Source organism: Taudactylus pleione, unplaced genomic scaffold (assembly GCF_031769625.1).
Source record: "Taudactylus pleione unplaced genomic scaffold, aTauple2 ptg000061l, whole genome shotgun sequence".
NCBI classification, from domain to species: domain Eukaryota; kingdom Metazoa; phylum Chordata; class Amphibia; order Anura; family Myobatrachidae; genus Taudactylus; species Taudactylus pleione.
In genome coordinates, this window is record NW_028284463.1 from 10,430,736 (window position 1) to 10,450,000 (window position 19,265).

Below are 19,265 nucleotides of genomic sequence, written 5' to 3' on the forward strand. Positions count from 1 at the left end.
GTATATAAATAATAAGTATCAGTATACAGCATGTAGGCATTAATAAGGCATAACGCCACAAACAATGAATAAAATAACATGCCGCACATAGAACAATATTAGGGTATTATGATGTACCTTACTATACCTCTATGGGCAGCAAATTATTTTATTATGCAGGTTCTTTTTGGTCACTGTGTGGATGGTTGGTGCACTACTAGTGCCAGCAGTCCAGTGGAGTGGCGATACACAGTCCAGTATACGGTGCGGTCGGATCCTCAGTGTTAATACATAGAACCAACATAAATCAGAGGCGGCGGGTATCAGTAAAAAAAAAAAGATTTATGCCCTCCCCATATTGTCGTCAATGGCAACGTAGAGATTCAGACTTAAAGACAGATTGTAAAACAGCCGAGATTGAGCAAATTGAGGAGAAAGTCTGCGTTGCTATGGTTACCCTATAAACGTTATAAACCCCCCAAATCTTCTTCAGCATATTGTCTGGCCCAGGCTGTCTATTACGCTGCCACAGTGTTCTTCAGCACTGTAGAATTTATTCCCAAATTACCGGTCTCTTCGCTCCTCTCTCTAATACTTCCTCTATCTGCCCAGCACTCTCATTCCAGCAGCTGTTCCCACTTAAAAATCAATTTGTCCAGGGAACCACTAGGCATGGATGGGCACCTGTACTGGCACTCACTTCCGGGGCTACGGTGTTAAAGGATTTCATCTGCAGAGACTTTGCAGTGCTATGGCAGAGTTTATGTACAAACCAGCGGATACCTTATCACTACAAAAAGCTTAGTTGCTTAACCAGTGGAATGGTTTATTGAAGGACATTTGTGGTACAGCCGTACTCACTGTTACACACTGATTTGGAATGAGTGGAGCGGGATGTTAAGCAGCTCACCAGCTGATGAGTGTATGTAGCTTGCAGGTAGCTGTGTAGGATGCTGGAACAGTGGTAGTTGCAGGCAATAGTGCAGGTCTCACCACAGCTAAGTGGAAGACATCCATTTTCCACTGTGGAACTCAATTCCAAGATGGTGCCACACATGCGTAGTACTAACCACGACGGCCATGCTGCAACAGGGAATGAAGCAAGCCTCTCTGGAGGAACAAAATGGAATCTGCGCAGTAGCGCTCTCCACTATCAACAATAACACTGCCTTTGCATGGGGAAGCTTATTTAACATGTAATTTACTGAGTATCCCAATAATTTATTCTTACTGCTGTTTGTGACTGCACCGCTTGTGCCCATCTGTAGATTTATAGATACAGGAAAAGCCTTTCCGGCTTCAGCAAAGTGTTCCTGGTATTGCTGAATCCCCCGCTGGGTGAAAGCGCACAGTCATCGCGCATGTGCATGATGATTTAGCAGCCTGTAATCGGTGACGTACGCTTGCACGTGCACCGATGTCCGTCCAGCAGTAGCGGCAGTACCGGCGTGGGGGGGCAGTAGGAGGAAGTAACGTTTCCTTCTGACTGATCGCAGAGAATGGGCTCCTTTTTTTTTTTTTATTGACTAAACAATGAGACCGGTCAGTGCAACCACCAAATCTCCTGATACTCGGTGCTCTTACCATACTGGTCCGGAGCGTTAACTTACAGCCTTGTGGGCCATTCTCTGTGGTTATATCATGCGTCATCTGAATGGGCAGCGGAATTGAAAGCCAAAATGCAATATTAGTGACTTGATAAATAAAAAAGAAAATGAGTAGCAAAAAAAAAAAAAAAAAAGGAACCGTCAATAACATGAATGAAACATACTATGGTGCCCCCTGACCACTGTGCCCGTTTGGCCTAATTTATAAATCAATCCTGTCTAAGATGCTCCCTGAGCAATCCCACCAACTATACAAGCTGCCTTTCATTACCAGCCTCCTCTCTGTTATTACTAACAGTTATTATCAGCCGCCCAGCAGACAATAGGATCGCTGAGTCCAGTATTGGGCAAGATTATTGTTTATTATTATTATTTATTTATATAGTGCTAGCATATTCTGTGGCGCTTTGCAATAGGGTAGGAATGCGGTAATAAAACGAGATTGGGTATTAACAGAAAGAGAGAGCTGCTCACAGGCTTACAATCTATAGGGAAATAGGTGTTTTATGCATGAGATTATGTTTCTGATTCTAAGCTCCTGACCTTCTTTAAATGATCTTGTGTATGCAACTTACAAAGCAATCCCCTGGTATACAGCCGTGTGTCTACATGTGCCAGGACTGAGACAAGCACTTTGTGCGTTTCTAGCCCTCGGTCGCACAATGGAAACTTCCACTAGCTCCATGCTACTGTAGGTGCAGATTCCCTGCCAGACTATGGCCTCCTATGTGTGTAGTTAAGCATCACTTTGAGTTTGCCATCAATTCAGCGACACGCCCATAACACTCCCATAAGACGCCCACGACACTCCCATAACATGTCCATAACACTCCCACCACACTCCCATCACACTACCATAACACTCCCATAACACGCCCACCACACTCCCATAACACTCCCACCACACTCCCATAACATGTCCATGACACTCCCACCACACGCCCAACACACTTCCATAACACGCCCCGGACACTCCCATAACACGCCCATGACTGTCCCATAACACACCCACCACACTCCCATAACACACCCACCACACTCCCATAACAAGCCCACCACACTCCCATAACATGCCCACCACACTCCCATAACACGCCCACCACACTCCCATAACACGCCCACCACACTCCCATAACACTCCCATAACACGCCCATGACACTCCCACCACACGCCCAACACACTTCCATAACACGCCCCGGACACTCCCATAACACGCCCATGACTGTCCCATAACACACCCACCACACTCCCATAACACTCCCACCACACTCCCATAACACGTCCACCACACTCCCATAACACGCCCACCACACTCCCATAACACGTCCACCACACTCCCATAACACGCCCACCACACTCCCATAACACTCCCACCACACTCCCATAACACTCCCACCACACTCCCATAACACGCCCAACACACTTCCATAACACGCCCCGGACACTCCCATAACACGCCCATGACTGTCCCATAACACTCCCACCACACTCCCATAACACTCCTATAACATGTCCATGACACTCCCATAACACTCCCACCACACTCCCATAACACTCCCATTATACTCCCACCACACTCCCATAACACTCCCACCACACTCCCATAACACGCCCCCCACACTCCCATAACATGCCCACCACACTCCCATAACACGTCCACCACACTCCCATAACACGCCCACCACACTCCCATTATACTCCCACCACACTCCCATAACACACCCACCACACTCCCATAACACTCCCACCACACGCCCAACACACTTCCATAACACGCCCACCACACTCCCATAACACCCCCATGACTGTCCCATAACACTCCCACCACACTCCCATAACACGCCCACCACACTCCCATAACATGTCCATGACACTCCCATAACACGCCCACCTCACTCCCATAACACGCCCACCACACTCCCATAACACGTCCACCACACTCCCATAACACGTCCACCACACTCCCATAACACGCCCACCACACTCCCATAACACGTCCACCACACTCCCATAACATGCCCACCACACTCCCATTATACTCCCACCACACTCCCATAACACACCCACCACACTCCCATAACACGCCCAACACACTTCCATAACATGCCCCGGACACTCCCACAACACGCCCATGACTGTCCCATAACACGCCCATGACTGTCCCATAACACTCCCACCACACTCCCATAACACGCCCACCACACTCCCATAACACTCCCACCACACTCCCACCACACTCCCATAACACGCCCACCACACTCCCATAACACGTCCATAACACTCCCACCACACTCCCATAACACGCCCACCACACTCCCATAACACTCCCACCACACTCCCATAACACGTCCACCACACTCCCATAACACGTCCACCACACTCCCATAACACGCCCACCACACTCCCATAACACGCCCAGGACACTCCCATAACACACCCATGATACTTCCATAACACTCCCATAACACACCCACCACACTCCCATAACACACCCATGACACTTCCATAACACTCCCATAACACACCCACCACACTCCCATAACACACCCATGACACTTCCATAACACACCCACCACACTCCCACCACACTCCCATAACACACCCATGACACTTCCATAACACTCCCATAACACACCCATGACACTTCCATAACACACCCACCACACTCCCATAACACGCCCACCACACTCCCATAACACTCCACCACACTCCCATAACACGTCCATGACACTCCCACCACACTCCCATAACACGTCCACCACACTCCCATAACACACCCAGGATACTCCCATAACACACCCATGACACTTCCATAACACTCCCATAACACACCCACCACACTCCCATAACACACCCGTGACACTTCCATAACACGCCCATGACACTCCCATAACACGCCCACGACACTCCTTGGACCTCCCAGTCACTGCCCAGTAACGCTAAATACATTCCCAGTACACCAATGCGCCTCAATCGCCACAGCGCCTCTGTGCGTACACACCCTGGGACAGTTGCGCTGTGCGACTTTATCCAATGAGACGCACGTGCAGTTCAAAATCGCCGCCCGTTTACAAGAATATCAGGCCCTGTGTTACACAATTGCGCCACCCGGGGAAAACACACTCAGTGGACTACACCGTATCTGGGCTAGTAATGAAGGCCGCTGAATTGCAGGAGTATTTAAGGCCTGAATTAAAAAAAAAAAAGAAGAAGCAGGCCTCTGACAGGGACAATGCAATGGGGGGTTAGAATAATAATTAGACTTAATAGCAAAACTGCTGGGGCGAGGGAGCTGCCAGATGGCCGTCAATATGCGGTGCCTTTCTGGTGTCCGCGGCAAGCAACTCGCGCTTTCAAATTCTCAATTAGCCAGGGAATGTTAATTAGTTATTACAACGGTGAAAGTATGCAATTCCTGTCTCTAGAACTTGCTAATCTGAACCACGGCTGTCCATCTGACGCCTCTCTGACGAAAATGACCTTACCGCAAAACCTTTCTGCATATCATTTCCTCTCCATGCATGTCAATTCTAGTTTTATTAAGACATGATGCTCGGTTTACTTTGTCAAGCTGATCAGAAGATTCACAACCTCTCGGTTTGAGATATACAGTAGAAGATTGTGTACGCGCCAGCGACATACTGGGGCCGTACTTTGGCCCTGGCACCCCTGTTGAGTACGTGCCTGTAGGGGTTGTGACCACATGAGTAACGTTAGCATGGCCTCACGGCAAGTCCCAGTCTAACTATGCCGGCCGAGCAGAGCCGGCATACTTAGGGAGGCGTAGTTGGTCGGCCAGGCATTCACACACGGCCGGATCAACCCTTCTCGCCACCGGCACTTCTGGCATTTACCAGAATTGCCATTCTGCCTGCTGTACACACCAAATGATCATAATTTATAATCAAAAGAAGTCGCATCTGTTTTTTTGGAAGTCCTACAATCTATACAACGCCATGGCGCAATGTTGGGCAAACCTGGAAGTGTCTATGTACTACCAACCATTCTGTCCAATACTTCTGCTGATGCTCCTCCAGTCATGATCTCTTCAGAGGATGGTTTTGAGAGATAAGGATAAGGGATCGCATGGTAGATTGCAAAAGTGTGCACGCATGAATCTGCATGTACATCTGGGCTGTAACTAAGGGTGTGCGAGCACAGGGTGAGGGTTTAGGGAGGCATAGAGCCCTACATTGGTCCTGTTCAATTGTACTGTTAGTGGAATTGAAAGAAGAATCGCATCTCAAGTATGATTGTAAAAGTGTGTACCCAGCTTCAGACATGAGAGGTGTTGGCTATTTTAGAACAGATCTTGATCAGCAGCTAGTGCCCCTCCCAGAAGCGGTTAGTCGGGCTCCTATCCCTGGCACTTCCCAACGTTACATTCAGTTGGATAAATGTCTGAAACTTGGAAGCCACCAGCAAGGGACGTGAGCGGAAACGGGACCTACAGCACCATCTGAATCAGCTGCTTCAGGGGGTGGGAAGGTAGAAGTGAATATAAAAGTAGTGGAACAGATACCCAAATGTGGGCAACCCCTTCAAATTATACCATGAATTAAAGAAAAACAGCCACATCACTCATCTCCTGATATACTCTGTGCTGCTGGGGGCCCTGCTCCTATCACTATATAACTCCCAGGCTGTGGCTTCCTGCTACCTCCATTCCCCTCCTCACATCATGTCACTGCCCCTGTCACATGCAGCCCTGTCCTCACTGACACATCACTCATCTCCTGATATGCTCTGTGCTGCTGGGGACCCTGCTCCTCCCACTATATAACTCTCATTCTGTGGCTTCCTGCTGCCTCCATTCCCCTCCTCACATCATGTCACTGCCCCTGTCACATGCAGCCCTTTCCTCACTGACACATCACTCATATCCTGATATACTCTGTGCTGCTGGGGACTCTGCTCCTCCCACTATATAACTCCCAGGCTGTGGCTTCCTGCTGCCTCCATTCCCCTCCTCACATCATGTCACTGCACCTGTCACATGCAGCCCGACCTCACTGACACATCACTCATCTCCTGATATGCTCTGTGCTGCTGGGGACCCTGCTCCTCCCACTATATAACTCTCATTCTGTGGCATCCTGCTGCCTCCATTCCCCTTCTCACATCATGTCACTGCCCCTGTCACATACAGCCCTGTCCTCACTGACACATCACTCATCTCCTGATATGCTCTGTGCTGCTGGGGATCCTGCTCCTCCCACTATATAACTCTCATTCTGTGGCTTCCTGCTGCCTCCATTCCCCTCCTCACATCATGTCACTGCCCCTGTCACATGCAGCCCTGTCCTCACTGACACATCACTCATATCCTGATATACTCTGTGCTGCTGGGGGACATGCTCCTCCCACTATATAACTCTCATTCTGTGGCTTCCTGCTGCCTCCATTCCCCTCCTCACATCATGTCACTGCCCCTGTCACATGCAGCCCTGTCCTCACTGACACATCGCTCATCTCCTGATATGCTCTGTGCTGCTGGGGATCCTGCTCCTCCCACTATATAACTCTCATTCTGTGGCTTCCTGCTGCCTCCATTCCCCTCCTCACATCATGTCACTGCCCCTGTCACATACAGCCCTGTCCTCACTGACACATCACTCATATCCTGATATACTCTGTGCTGCTGGGGACCTCAAATAGTCGAAAGCCAAACTAAAGGGGTTCACTCTACTAAAAGAGTTAAGGATCGGCCACTTCCTCTGGGCCTGAGGCTCTCACAGAGACACATCACTGAAGCATGTACAGTGTATATATAATAAGCTGTAACACATTATCACTTTATTACATTGCGCCGAGCAATTCCAGGCAAGACGGATTATTTTTAGATTTAATATCCCAAATATGTTCTGGGGGGCATGTGAATAAGTTATTTCAGTAAAATATCACTGACATCTTATCATTTTGTCTAAATCCATTTTCATGTTTTGTCGCCTGGCATCAGCGCAGACAGGAATAACTTTTTATGGCTCTATTTATGAGAGGGAGATAAGCCCAGTCTCTGGTGGAAACAGGTTACGGCTTCATGCCATTACCCTAATTACCCTAATTACCCGGAATGATGATGTCACCTGACTTGAAATATCTCTGCTAATTGTAAATATGATTTTTGGGACATATTTGATAATTAGAAAAGATGGGAAAATGTTATAGTATAAACAAAAGGGACAAATATATATATATAGAAAAGCAAAGCAAAGTAACTGCGGCACTTGGAGACTGGTATGCAAAAAAGTGTACTAAAAGTTGTCACAAATAATTTCCAACATTTGACAAAGGAGCCTAAGAGCCCAGAACCCCGAAACGTTCGAAATTATTTCTGACAACTTTTAGTACACTTTTTTGCATACCAGTCTCCAAGTGCCGCAGTTACTTTGCTTTACAGTCGGGATGTCTGCGTTTAGAATACCACTGGCAGAATCCCGGCAGCAGTCGGGGTCACGGTGTCAGAATTCTGACCGCCGGCATCACGACGCTAAAGTATTAGGGTTAGGGGGAATGTTTGGTTTAAAGGTTAGGGTTTAGGGGTAGGGTTAGGGTCTGGGGGTGGAAGGGAGTGAGGGAAAAGGTTAGGCTGCGGGGGTGGAGGTAGTGAGAGCTAGGGTTAGGCTGTGGGAAAGGGGGTTAAGGTTAGGGGGAGGTCTAGGGGCTAGGCTACTTACCTACAGGTGTCAGGATTCTGACTATCTGACCGCCGGCATCCAGGCCGCCGGGATTCTGGGCCTCATTCAGAGGCAGTCGGAGGATGCAAGCGGTCGCTCAGAAACTGGGCGGTCACTTGCATCCTGACCGCCCGCCTCTGTTTCGGTCGTTAGGCTGTGGGTTTACACCCACAGCTCTAACAACTGCTAGGGTGATGGTCGCAATGGTCAGAGACCATCGCGACCATCGGGGCTTACGACGAGATCCTAGGGTAGGGTCTCACTTGTTGGAAGCCCCGGAGAGCTTCTGGCTCTGTCAGAGCCGGAAGCTCTCCACTGACATCACTAGTGATGTCAGTGGGGCCTCCCCCAAACGGCAGGCGTTCCCATGGGAACACCTCCGTTTGGGCTGCCACCCCCCCCGGCCCGCCTTTCAAACGGGGCGAGCTGGAAAGAGACCCGCTACGACCGGCGCTGTCGGTCGTAGCGGGTCTCACGCATGCGCACGAGGGAGCCGGCTCCCTCGTGCGCATGCGCACTGGCAAAACAACAGCTTCCGCTAACAGAGCGCAATGCGAGAAACTGTGCTGGCACAAAGAGGAAATCACTGAATTAATAGAACATGACCTATAAATACTCTGTAAATGGTATAAATACTGATGTGTGAGAGGAAAAATTGGATGATTCTGGAAAACAAAGCTCAAAGAACGTGGCAAATGTGCACACAATGTAATTCATATCATCATGGCCCTGCTGCAAAAGGAACGATTGTCCCTGGTGCGCGTTAGAGGCAGAGCTGTGATGACGCGTTTCGCTGCAAAAACTTCCCATCACACTACGGTCTGCTTTTCCAGACCGACTTCCCAAAATGTGAGAGTCTCCCGAACGTCCTGGTTAGCAAGTTTGCACGTAATATATATACATTAGACAAATATGAAGTGAAAGTAGAAATAGTCCTTTTAATATACGCCTAGAACACAGCATCAAAGTAAATTGTAATCATTTCAAAATCACCATTTATCAGGGAGTTTTTGTTTTATTATTTCTTTGAAGTTCCCCCATTTATAAATACTATAGGAGTAGATCTACTACAATGTCTAAAAGCATAAGTCAAGGTGTTGCCCTTAGCAACCAATCAGAACGTAGTTATCATTCCATGACTGTGCTAGATAAATGACAGCTAGAATATGATTGGTTAGTAGGGTCAACACCTCCACTGTTACTATATATAAGTTTTAGTAATTCTATCCACTATGGGCGGTATTCCATTACTTTCGCGTACGCAATAATGTTTTGCATGCCGGACTTTTTGCCTACATCGTGTATTTTAGCTGCGGAAACTTATCGTGGGCGCACCCGTGATTCGCCATATTCAATTTGCGAAAACGGCGGCGCACGAAGTCAGAACAGGCAAAATGTGGAGTCAGAATGGGGGAAATCAGCCTGAACCCCCCCAAAAAGATGCAAAAACATTGGGGATCAATGTAGTAGTGCCCGATTAGTCCTAATAAAACTGTTTGGGGTACTTAAGTTCGCACAATTGCCTCTAATTAGCGTCTTTGCACAAGTGGTGAAGAATAGCATGAAGCAGTATTTGTTGGAGAAAATAAGTAGTCCTGGCAAATTTGGGGTACCTGAAAATGGGTGCTAGCATGGTTTAATGTCTCTAAAGTGCAGTTTTAATAATTGCGAATTTCCACCCTCATTAAAGCACCTGCAATCCCAAAAGCACCCAGAACCTTAGTTTGCTAGTTTGCGAACTTGTCCTCCCACTTTGTGCTTTTACGCCCCCAAATTCAAAGTACTTTTTTGAGGTGTGGATTTTTTTTTTTACGCAGTTGTCCATTGGGGGCTGTCCCAAGGGTTCTGAGTGGTTTCCCCACCTTTGCACACCAAAATAAAAAAGTTGCTTTTCGCCTATTACATTACATTGACTTTCCGCGTACGTGCAAAAACAGATGGAATTGAATATGGAGATAAGTTTCCGACAGGCGAAAAGTCGCAATCAGCGATACTTTTTTGCGGATCTCGGCTTTTCGCTTCAATTGAATACGGCCATAAGTTTTGGATGTACACATTTTATTTGGTAGGCAGTCCCGTCTGACACTCGCAGCTAATTACCAATGAACAGTATACAGAGGTGCCCTCAAACACTGTGGCTTCCGGGTTCGGACTGGCCCACAGGGGTACAGGGGAAACCCCCGGTGGGCCCCACTTCCTGAGAGCCCACCCCCTTTTCTAGGAATCAGGTTCCAGACTGTGCACTTGAATGATATATTATACATATGTTACATTATACAGAACAGGACTATGGTGTGTTTTATACAATGCATGGCTGTTATTAATCTGGTACATTATCATCCATGCACTAGCAGTATCTACTATATATATATATATATATATATATATATATTTATTTATTTTTTTAAAGGGACCAGACCATACACATTCAAATGGTAAGCCAATCCTCTGTTTAGGCTGGCCACACCCCTTCTGGATGCTGACCACACCCCTGCGTATCGGTCACTATCACTGCATTCCCCCGGTAAGCCGCTTATGCCCCAGTCCGACACTGGTGGCTTCAGTCGTGCCAAACAGCCCCTCTCAGCGTGCTACTCGGCGGAGCGTCTTTTGCGCTGGAAATGCACGCAGTATTCGCACCAATAAAACAACTGGATAGCGCAATCATACTCTGCTTGATTGCACTGATCAATTTGTTGTGCGACACTTGTACATCTGTGCGCGAAGGAGCCTGAATCTGTGTACAAAAGTGCTACGATACAGCGGCCGCTGCCTTTTTCTCACGCCAAGCTCCGTCGAGCTTCACCTGCGACGCGAATGAGATGCAAAATTTAGATCAGTCGCGCCGGGCGTTCTGCACTAGTTGGCGTACAGGTGTATAAGGACCCATCTGTTCCACCAAAAAATGCTAATAATAATAATACTAGTCTCCTTAATGTTAATGAGCCCCAGGATAAGAGAGCGATTGTACAACTGATGGGAAAACAATAACCAGGTCAGGCCCCCGTGTGTGATATCCCAGCAAGAGGCTGAACCTGGGAGACGGCTCTGAGTAAATGTTTGCAGGGTTGTGTGAGGAGGACACTTCGTACGTTGCATCGATCTGCTGGGAAGGTGATAAGACCTAAGTGGAAATTCTGTGACACCTGCTATGGGCGAGATGATTACACAGAGGACAGAGAGGCTCCTGCATCCCGGCTGACCAGAGAATGCTTTCCAGCCTCCAGATTGTTTTATTGCCTTCACTTCCTCCTATGTCCCTTTCCATGACGCCTGGCCTCACTCTCCTACTTCTCACCTCTGTGACAGGTGCCGAACTACTGTTCTCATGATCCTTCTACATATTAGGGTAACCGAGAAGTGTTCCAGAAAAAAAATAACAAAATCAGTTTTTACAGGATTCAGAGGGGTTTGGACTGACAGATTTTCAACAGACTAAGATAACCGAGGTTTGCATAGAACAGAGGGCATATAAAACTCTTGACAGGGATAGATGGGGTTAATAAAATGAAAGGAGGGGTTATTTAGGATTGACAGTTGTTAAAGTTGCAGGGATAGGTTGTTTGTTATTAAGGGGGAGTGGTTACTGGGAATATGGTTAATGTCTCTAAGACAGGGGTCAGGGAACTTTTTAACCTTTTACCCCAAGATATATTTCGATACGCCGATGTTACCCCCTTGATTTGAAAGGAAGGAAATCATATAGTGGTGCCCCCATATAATGCCCCTGTAGTAGTGCCCCCATATAATGCCCCTGCAGTGCCGCTTGTACAAAAAAAAAAAAAAAACCACTTACCTTAATCCCCGCTCCAGCATCTGCCGCCGTCCTGTCCGCCCGGCTGCTCCTCGGAACTATGGGAGAGACGTCACAACGTCTCTCCCATAGTGCGCATGGAGAGAGGCGGAAGCTGGAGTTCAGAAGAGAACTCCAGCCTCCGGCTAACGCGGCGCTGCAGGGAAGGAGCCGGGCGCCCGCTGGTAATAACATCTCAGCGGGCGTCCGGCTTAGAGCCTCCCTGTGGCACAGCCGGGCATGCATATATGAATCATTCTATATTATACCTATATGCATGCCCGGCTGTCCGTCCATTACCCACAGGAATTTCATTTTTACCCCATGTGGGGTAATTTACCCCTGTTCCCTGACCACTGCTCTAAGATATCCTGCCTCTTTGATTCTAGCAAGGTTGAGAGTTGGCCCTTGCAAGTCTTTGATATTGGCATGGGTATTCAATACCGCCTCACTTGCCTAGAAAGGGAGAGTTGGCCCTTGCAAGTGTTTTGTATGTTACTTACCATTAATTGGGATAGTTGGCCCTGGTGAGTTTGGGACATCTTTTGCCTAAGTCAAGTGGGCGCCGGTGGTTTGCCGTTCTTTCCTCTGCCACCATACTCATTATAGTAAATAAATAAAGCTGACCTATTATTTTGAACGCCATTAACTTGGTCAGTGTCTTTATTTTGAGCAAATATGGTTTAAGGAATTTATGGTTACATCCATCATCTGACAATAGAGAGTGTAATCAGCTTAGCTGGCAGGAGTGGGACCCAGTGTGGTCCTCTGAACTGACGCTCTTTGGATGTGTTCGGTCTTGCACCGCATTCTCTGTAAACTCTAGAGACTATTATGTATGTGAAAATCCCTGGAGATCATCAGTTTCGGAGATACTCCAACCATCTGTTCCGGCACCAACAATCATTCTACAGTCCTAGTTATACCCATTTTACAATGGTCAAATAACCTGGGTTACTTAACCCGGGGTCGCGGCTCAGTGTAAACGTGTCTCCTGAAAATATAACCCGGGTCCGGTGACCTGGCAATCCAACCTGGGTAGCGAGCAGGGTTGGACCCAGGTCTTATTTGCAGCATAGGAACAGCTGGCTCACCGCCGCTTGGAGAGGACGCCATCTCCAAGCACTGGCAGAAAAGTTAACACAGCGCCTGTGTGCGGTATAAACGGCCCAACATGGGATTAACCTGGGTCAAAACCGCAATGTGAATGAGGTCTGTCGTGGGTCAGTCCTGGGTTGGGATTTTATTGTAAAAGGGGTATTACTCAGATCACATGTCTTCCTGGTGATTGGTATGGACAACAGCTGAACCTCTTGACCATTTCCACATCAGTTACACATCGCATTGCTGCTACATGATTGGTGGCTTGAAGATGTAAATCGCAGTGCGCGAACCAGCCACTGCGATCGCAGTGACAACACAGACCCATCGCAGAGTGATTGAGGGGAAGTACCGTTTGTGGGTGGTGATGTGGGCGGGGTCGGCAAAACGCAGGCACGCCAATGCATTTGAACGCCGTTGCAGGGGCGTGCATAAATTAGCCACTGCGATTCCATAAGCAGCTTGGGCTTTCACAGCGTGCGATGAGGTTACCAATTCCTGAGTAAGGTTAGACCTTGTGCAAGTGTGTGTGAGGCTCCGATGGAACTTGATGTTAACGATGGTTTCTGTTACCGATGGTTTTGCATACTTGCAAAGTATTACGGATGAGTGTAAGGTAAAGGGGGCATCCTTATGTTGTGCTGCGACAGCATAGCGATCGCTATTGCAATCACAGTTGCGTAATCGCTATTGCAATCGCAGTTGCGATTCGTATTGAATCAGGCCCAAGGTCTTGGGAGGCAAGGAGCAATAAAACTGGGCATTACATGGTGAAAAAAGGGGGGTAATCACAAAACTGTCCCCAAAATATTTTAGTAACACCACGGCAGGTCATGCACCTTTCCTTAACCAGGTCGGTCCTTGCCTAGGGAAGATACATTACTGAAAACAACATTAATTCTCGTTATAAAAGTTTAGGCCGACTTTTTTAATACTGATAGTGATTTTATATTTTACTTCTGATCCTATGACTGTACGGCCCCCACAGATATAAGTGTCACTACTAATATCTCAGTTCCCCCTTCTAATGTCTGTGTCTTATTCCCTACTAGAATAAACTAAATCTTCCAATGTTTGAGTTGCAGGTCGCCGTGCAATATTTTCCGCAAATCGATTCACAAGTCTTTTATTACAATACCAAGCTAAGGCTGGATTTATGGATTAGGCACAACAGGCTGCAGCCTAGGGGCCACCACCACAGAGGGGACCTCACCACCAGGAAGGAGGACTGTAGGCTAATTTGCTATTTTATGCTAATAATATCACATTACTGCCTTGGCAGCTCCTGGCACGTGATGCCTCCTTGCTGACGTATTCTTGCGGCATCCAGTGGTAACTCACTCCCACAATTTCATATAATATATATCTCAAAGGTCAAAACCAATCATTTATCATTTTCTCAATTCTATCTGAGTGACAAAATACATATATTCCCAATATGTAATGAGTTGGCCTATATAAGAAAAACGTTCCTATTTATCGGATGGGTTAACTCTCATTGGCCCCGGTCCGCGGGCCCCCACAGCATTCCAGCCTAGGGGACCCCACAGCCCTTAACTGACCCTGTTCCACACTAGAAAGAGACCTAAATTGAAATTAAGGGCCTGATTCAGAGCCGCTCGTAAGCAGCCACTCGCTCGCTCCGAGCGATGTTCGCACATCTGCGCATGCGCATGGGTCGTAATGCGCATGCGCCAACCAGTCATTGTGGTCGGAAATCATGCGCTCGCAAAACAGCGAGGGGCTGCTAATTTGAGTGACAGAATGAAGCGTTTGTGGGTGGTAACAGGGGAAGGTGCTTGAAAACGGGGAGTGGAGATCCGAACGCAGGCGTGCCAAACGGTCAAAACGGGCGTTTAATGGGTGTGCATAATTAACAAAGCAGCGTCATCGACCACGTCACTTGGTTGTCTTTTAGCCTGAACTGCTCGCAGTGATTGCGGGAAGTAAAACCTACCACAAGCACTGCGAGCAGTTCAGACGCCTTTCGATGTTCCCGATTAATCTAATAAATAGCGGAGATGACGTAGGATGCGAACGGCCAGGGGGCGTCTTTACAAAATAGCGAGCGCTTGTTTCGTTCGCTCGCTCAGACATACAGGCGTCAACAGACCGCGATGAGCGAGCGCTCAATTTAAATTGCCGGACCCTTTTTCTGAACAACCGTTCGCAAATAGCGTCCGGCTCTGAATCAGGCCCTCAGTCTTAGGGGGTCTGTTATATTGTACATTTGTCCTGTAAACAGCAACATTTAAAAAAAGACAAAAAATACTGCGGATTTTAGACGTTCTGGGTCAGATTCCCCGGTGCACAAAGCGGCGAATTCAGTAGAAACTGAAGTTTTTCCGGAAAGTTTTTCTAATACCTCAGTGACCTGCTATGCAGCTTAACTGCTGAACGAAATAACTGCAAGTCCTACGGCCCAGGAATCTAATTAAACACTGAATCATTATTTTTATTTAAGTGTCATTCGTGCACAGCAATAATCTCCCTGCCCCCATCCCTCCACAACACTTCTATAGCCTCCTGTATAATTTACCTACTAATGGCAATTCCCACTCAGACAATACCGCCCTGCCGGTGTTACTACGGTAACACTTGGCACCTGTCATGTTGTCATTGACTTTAGCGTCATACCCCAAGTCGTGTCTCGCTCCGGCCCCCCCCCCCCCCCAACAAACCCAAAGCTGCAACTCAACTCCGTCACTGCTGGAGGGGATTGTTACCCCGACGGAATTTTGTTTGTCAGCAAACGTCTTTTCCGAGATAAAAATAAAAAAAAGTTGCCCACCGTGAAAAATGCAAAAATGACACTGCTCCGACTCGCCGTCAGTCAGGCGCAGGTGAGAATGAAGGATCCTAATCAGGCAGAAATTTTCCATATGTACTCGGTGTTGGTTTTTCGCCGCTACGCTCCTATTCAAACACATTTAACCAGCAGCTGACGTCTCTAAATAAAGCCGTCTCGTTTTCAGGGGCCTAATTGCTCTGTTAGCAGAATGTGGGAGAGCGCGTGTCGTTTCCCAGTTTTGAACAAGGCGTGCAGCGAAAAAAAAAAATCAGAACCAGAGTCTGTCTATAAATATCTCGTTGCTGGTAACGAGATGGGGCTGTGAGAGTGATACAAAATTAGTAGCGATACTCGGTGTGTGAACATAAAACAGTGTATTATAGGCCACAACGGGCCAGAGATAGAGGCTCCTGCTGTTATGTCTGTAGGTGCACGGCTTACTGGAGTACAGAGTGCGTACACAGACTCGGAGCAGGTGGCTGCATCCCGGGAGACCGGAAGCTCCCACGGTGCCTCGTGCCTCAGTGTAGCGTGCCTTCTACCTGGAGGTCTGAGGTCTTCAGTGTAATGCCCCCGACCCCTGTTGATTTTTAGAATTACTGATGCACCAGGGTTAGTCCTGCTGTTAATTTGGTACCAACCGAATACATAAAGATGCCTCATCTAGTTAAGCAAAGTATATACTCTATCTCTCGCTATATATATACTGTATATAGTATATATATATATATATATATATATGTACAAACCTGTACCAGAGGTATTTTTTATGGTACCTTGTGTATTAGTTTCACCCACTCTCATGTGTGCCTGGCCATGAATGACTCAGCGCAGTAGGCCCTTTTCTGTTTTCAGTGCCTCGTGCCTCAGTGGTGTCACTGGTTTCTGAATTGATAGGGATATAGGGCCTATGTAAATAAACGCCTCCGGCGGCTCCTGTGATCCGCTGCTTTATAGTTTGTCAGTAGATCGCCTGGGCTACATAATGTCTGACAGTCCATGATGTTTTTGTACAAGGAGTGACCTGTATACTGACAGTATGGGTTGCTAATTCGATGATCTACCTCTATGAATGCTCAATCGCTGACCCTGATGAAATTCCTGGCACAAGTAAAACGCATCGGGTGTGAGGCCTTTGGACTGCGCCAGAATCACTCAGGCACAAAGCCGCCCATAGAGTTGTGAGGCACCGAAGTGCTTCGCCTGGAACCAGGACTTGTCGGGATTTATAGGGATTACCTCTCCTCTTCAACCGGACCTTTAGATATTTATTACATGGATAATCCATCCATGCCGTCATTTATGGAGAGACCAACGTAATACCGTGTGATATCATACAGTGGACTATTGACGGGTATACTCATGGTGGCAAGAGATTTATAACAGGAAGGCAGATACCACGCAGGCTATATTCTAGATAACCGCCATCCATGTTGAATAAGACATGTCCTTTTGGGCTTGGGTGGACTCCTTTACTAACGCTATGATAGAACAAGCAATACCTTTAACACTCATTGACCAGTTACTCTCTCACCCACTGTAAGATGGAAACAATCAAACATAAAAACTGCTATAACATATATTAGAGGCCTCAAAAAAAATTATTTTTTTTTTCAAAAATTTGAACCAAAACAGAACCCACCTCCATGTAACCTCCAACCAATTGCTGCCTGGCATACCACGTGCATTAAGAATAGCATAATAGTCCCATGATAAGCAACCTTAATATGACGCAATCTGGGCCCCGGAGCAATGTATAGAAATATAAATCGGTCGGCAGTCGTCACAGGCGCTAACCCCTCCCTCACCCTTTCCTGATGAGAGCTCACAGCTGACTTGTGGAGCTACTGATTAGAAGGTATACCCCAATGGCATGTTACTTCAAAGAAAGTCACTGACTGTTATTTACGCTGTCTACCTCCTAATCCATGGTTGCTCATTTCACAATGTCACTGCTTTTAGTGTTAAAGTAAAATATCATTTATTACTTAAATTGTGCCATGAAACTGGAGCTTACCTCATCTGTCGTGAGGGGCATACAAATGCGGTACTCCTTCACCAGCATCCTGATGTAATAGCCGGGATTCACCTCTGGAGGGCAGTCTAAGAGAGACAGGAATAAGGATAAGGAGAAAAATGTTGGGGTAAAAATGAAGAAGTTTGTGCTATGAGTGGGACCAGGGGTCTGGCTGTCCCTTCACCGATCAGTCATGTGATGTGGCGACATCCTATTTGAGTACATATGGTCTGACAGACATAGTAATCAGCATTTTACTTTGCGTGCAGTACACAGATGAGCTGTACTCTACTGTTGGTCAGTATCGTAAAATAGGGACACGTACTGCGTTAGCCAAACATCGCCAATTTAACTGCGCACCTCTCTGGAGAGGCATGTCTTCACTGACCATTCTGGGAGGTGCTTTGCGGCCCACAGGTGGTTTAAGAGAGGAGGGGGCCCTGTGCAGTCTGCGTGCGAGCCCCCCTCTCTCAATGGCTCATGCAGCAAGCATATTTTAGCGCCACGCCAGAGTCTACTGTGCGTGCACAGAACTCCTGGAAAATGGCATCGGCGCCATTTTTGCAGTAATTTCTCTATTGCGCATGTGCAGATCTTCTGGAAAATAGCACCCAAGCCAACTTCCCGATGATTGCACCAGCAATCCCAGCAGCATCGGGTGGAGTGGTAAGTATAGCTTATGGGGGCAGGGTGTGCATCGTAGGCCCCTCTGGACCCAATGGTCCGCATGCACCGCACAGCTTGCACACATTATAGATACACCAATGTTGCAGCCACTGCTGACAACTGAATCTCCCCCTTAAGATTTTAAAGGAAGTCAAAATTGTTCTTTTAAAATAACACAATGTTTTATATGACTATTAAGACCCCTCAGAGGTGCTATGGAGTTATTGCCTAGTTTTATCCAGAAAACGGGCCTAATGTTCTCATTATAACTTTGTACGCCGCGACCACTGATCCTTTGAAATCCGCGGGTGAGAGTTCATTTGAGCTCAACAGACTAGCTAACATGCCAGCTGCTATGCCATTTAATCCATGCAGATAAACGTATAAGTAATTTCCTCATGTACAGTCACTATGTACAGTGACTATGATCACAAGCTACAACGCAGCAGGGATTCGCAGCTGCATCCAGAGGTCTGTAAGCAAGGCGTAATGTATTTACAGTCGGTTTAACCGGCGGCGTGCCATTACATTCTGCCTCTTCTATATATATCTCGGGGCCTTTTCCTCCCTTCCACAAACTAAGATGTGGATGGGACCTGTGCGCTCCTTAATAAAAATATTATTATTTATATA

The 19,265-nt window shown here is 47.3% G+C and overlaps 1 protein-coding gene across 1 annotated transcript in view; it reads right to left on the minus strand.

Moving 5' to 3' along the window:
- Positions 1–19,265, minus strand: part of LOC148535033 (cytoplasmic phosphatidylinositol transfer protein 1-like) — a 66,327-nt gene that overhangs the window by 41,356 nt on the left and 5,706 nt on the right. Inside the window, exon 2 of the mRNA XM_088464916.1 lies at positions 17,967–18,052. Coding sequence (XP_088321042.1) covers positions 17,967–18,014 — 48 coding nt within the window. The 5' untranslated portion in view covers positions 18,015–18,052. The remainder of the gene's footprint in view (positions 1–17,966; positions 18,053–19,265) is intronic.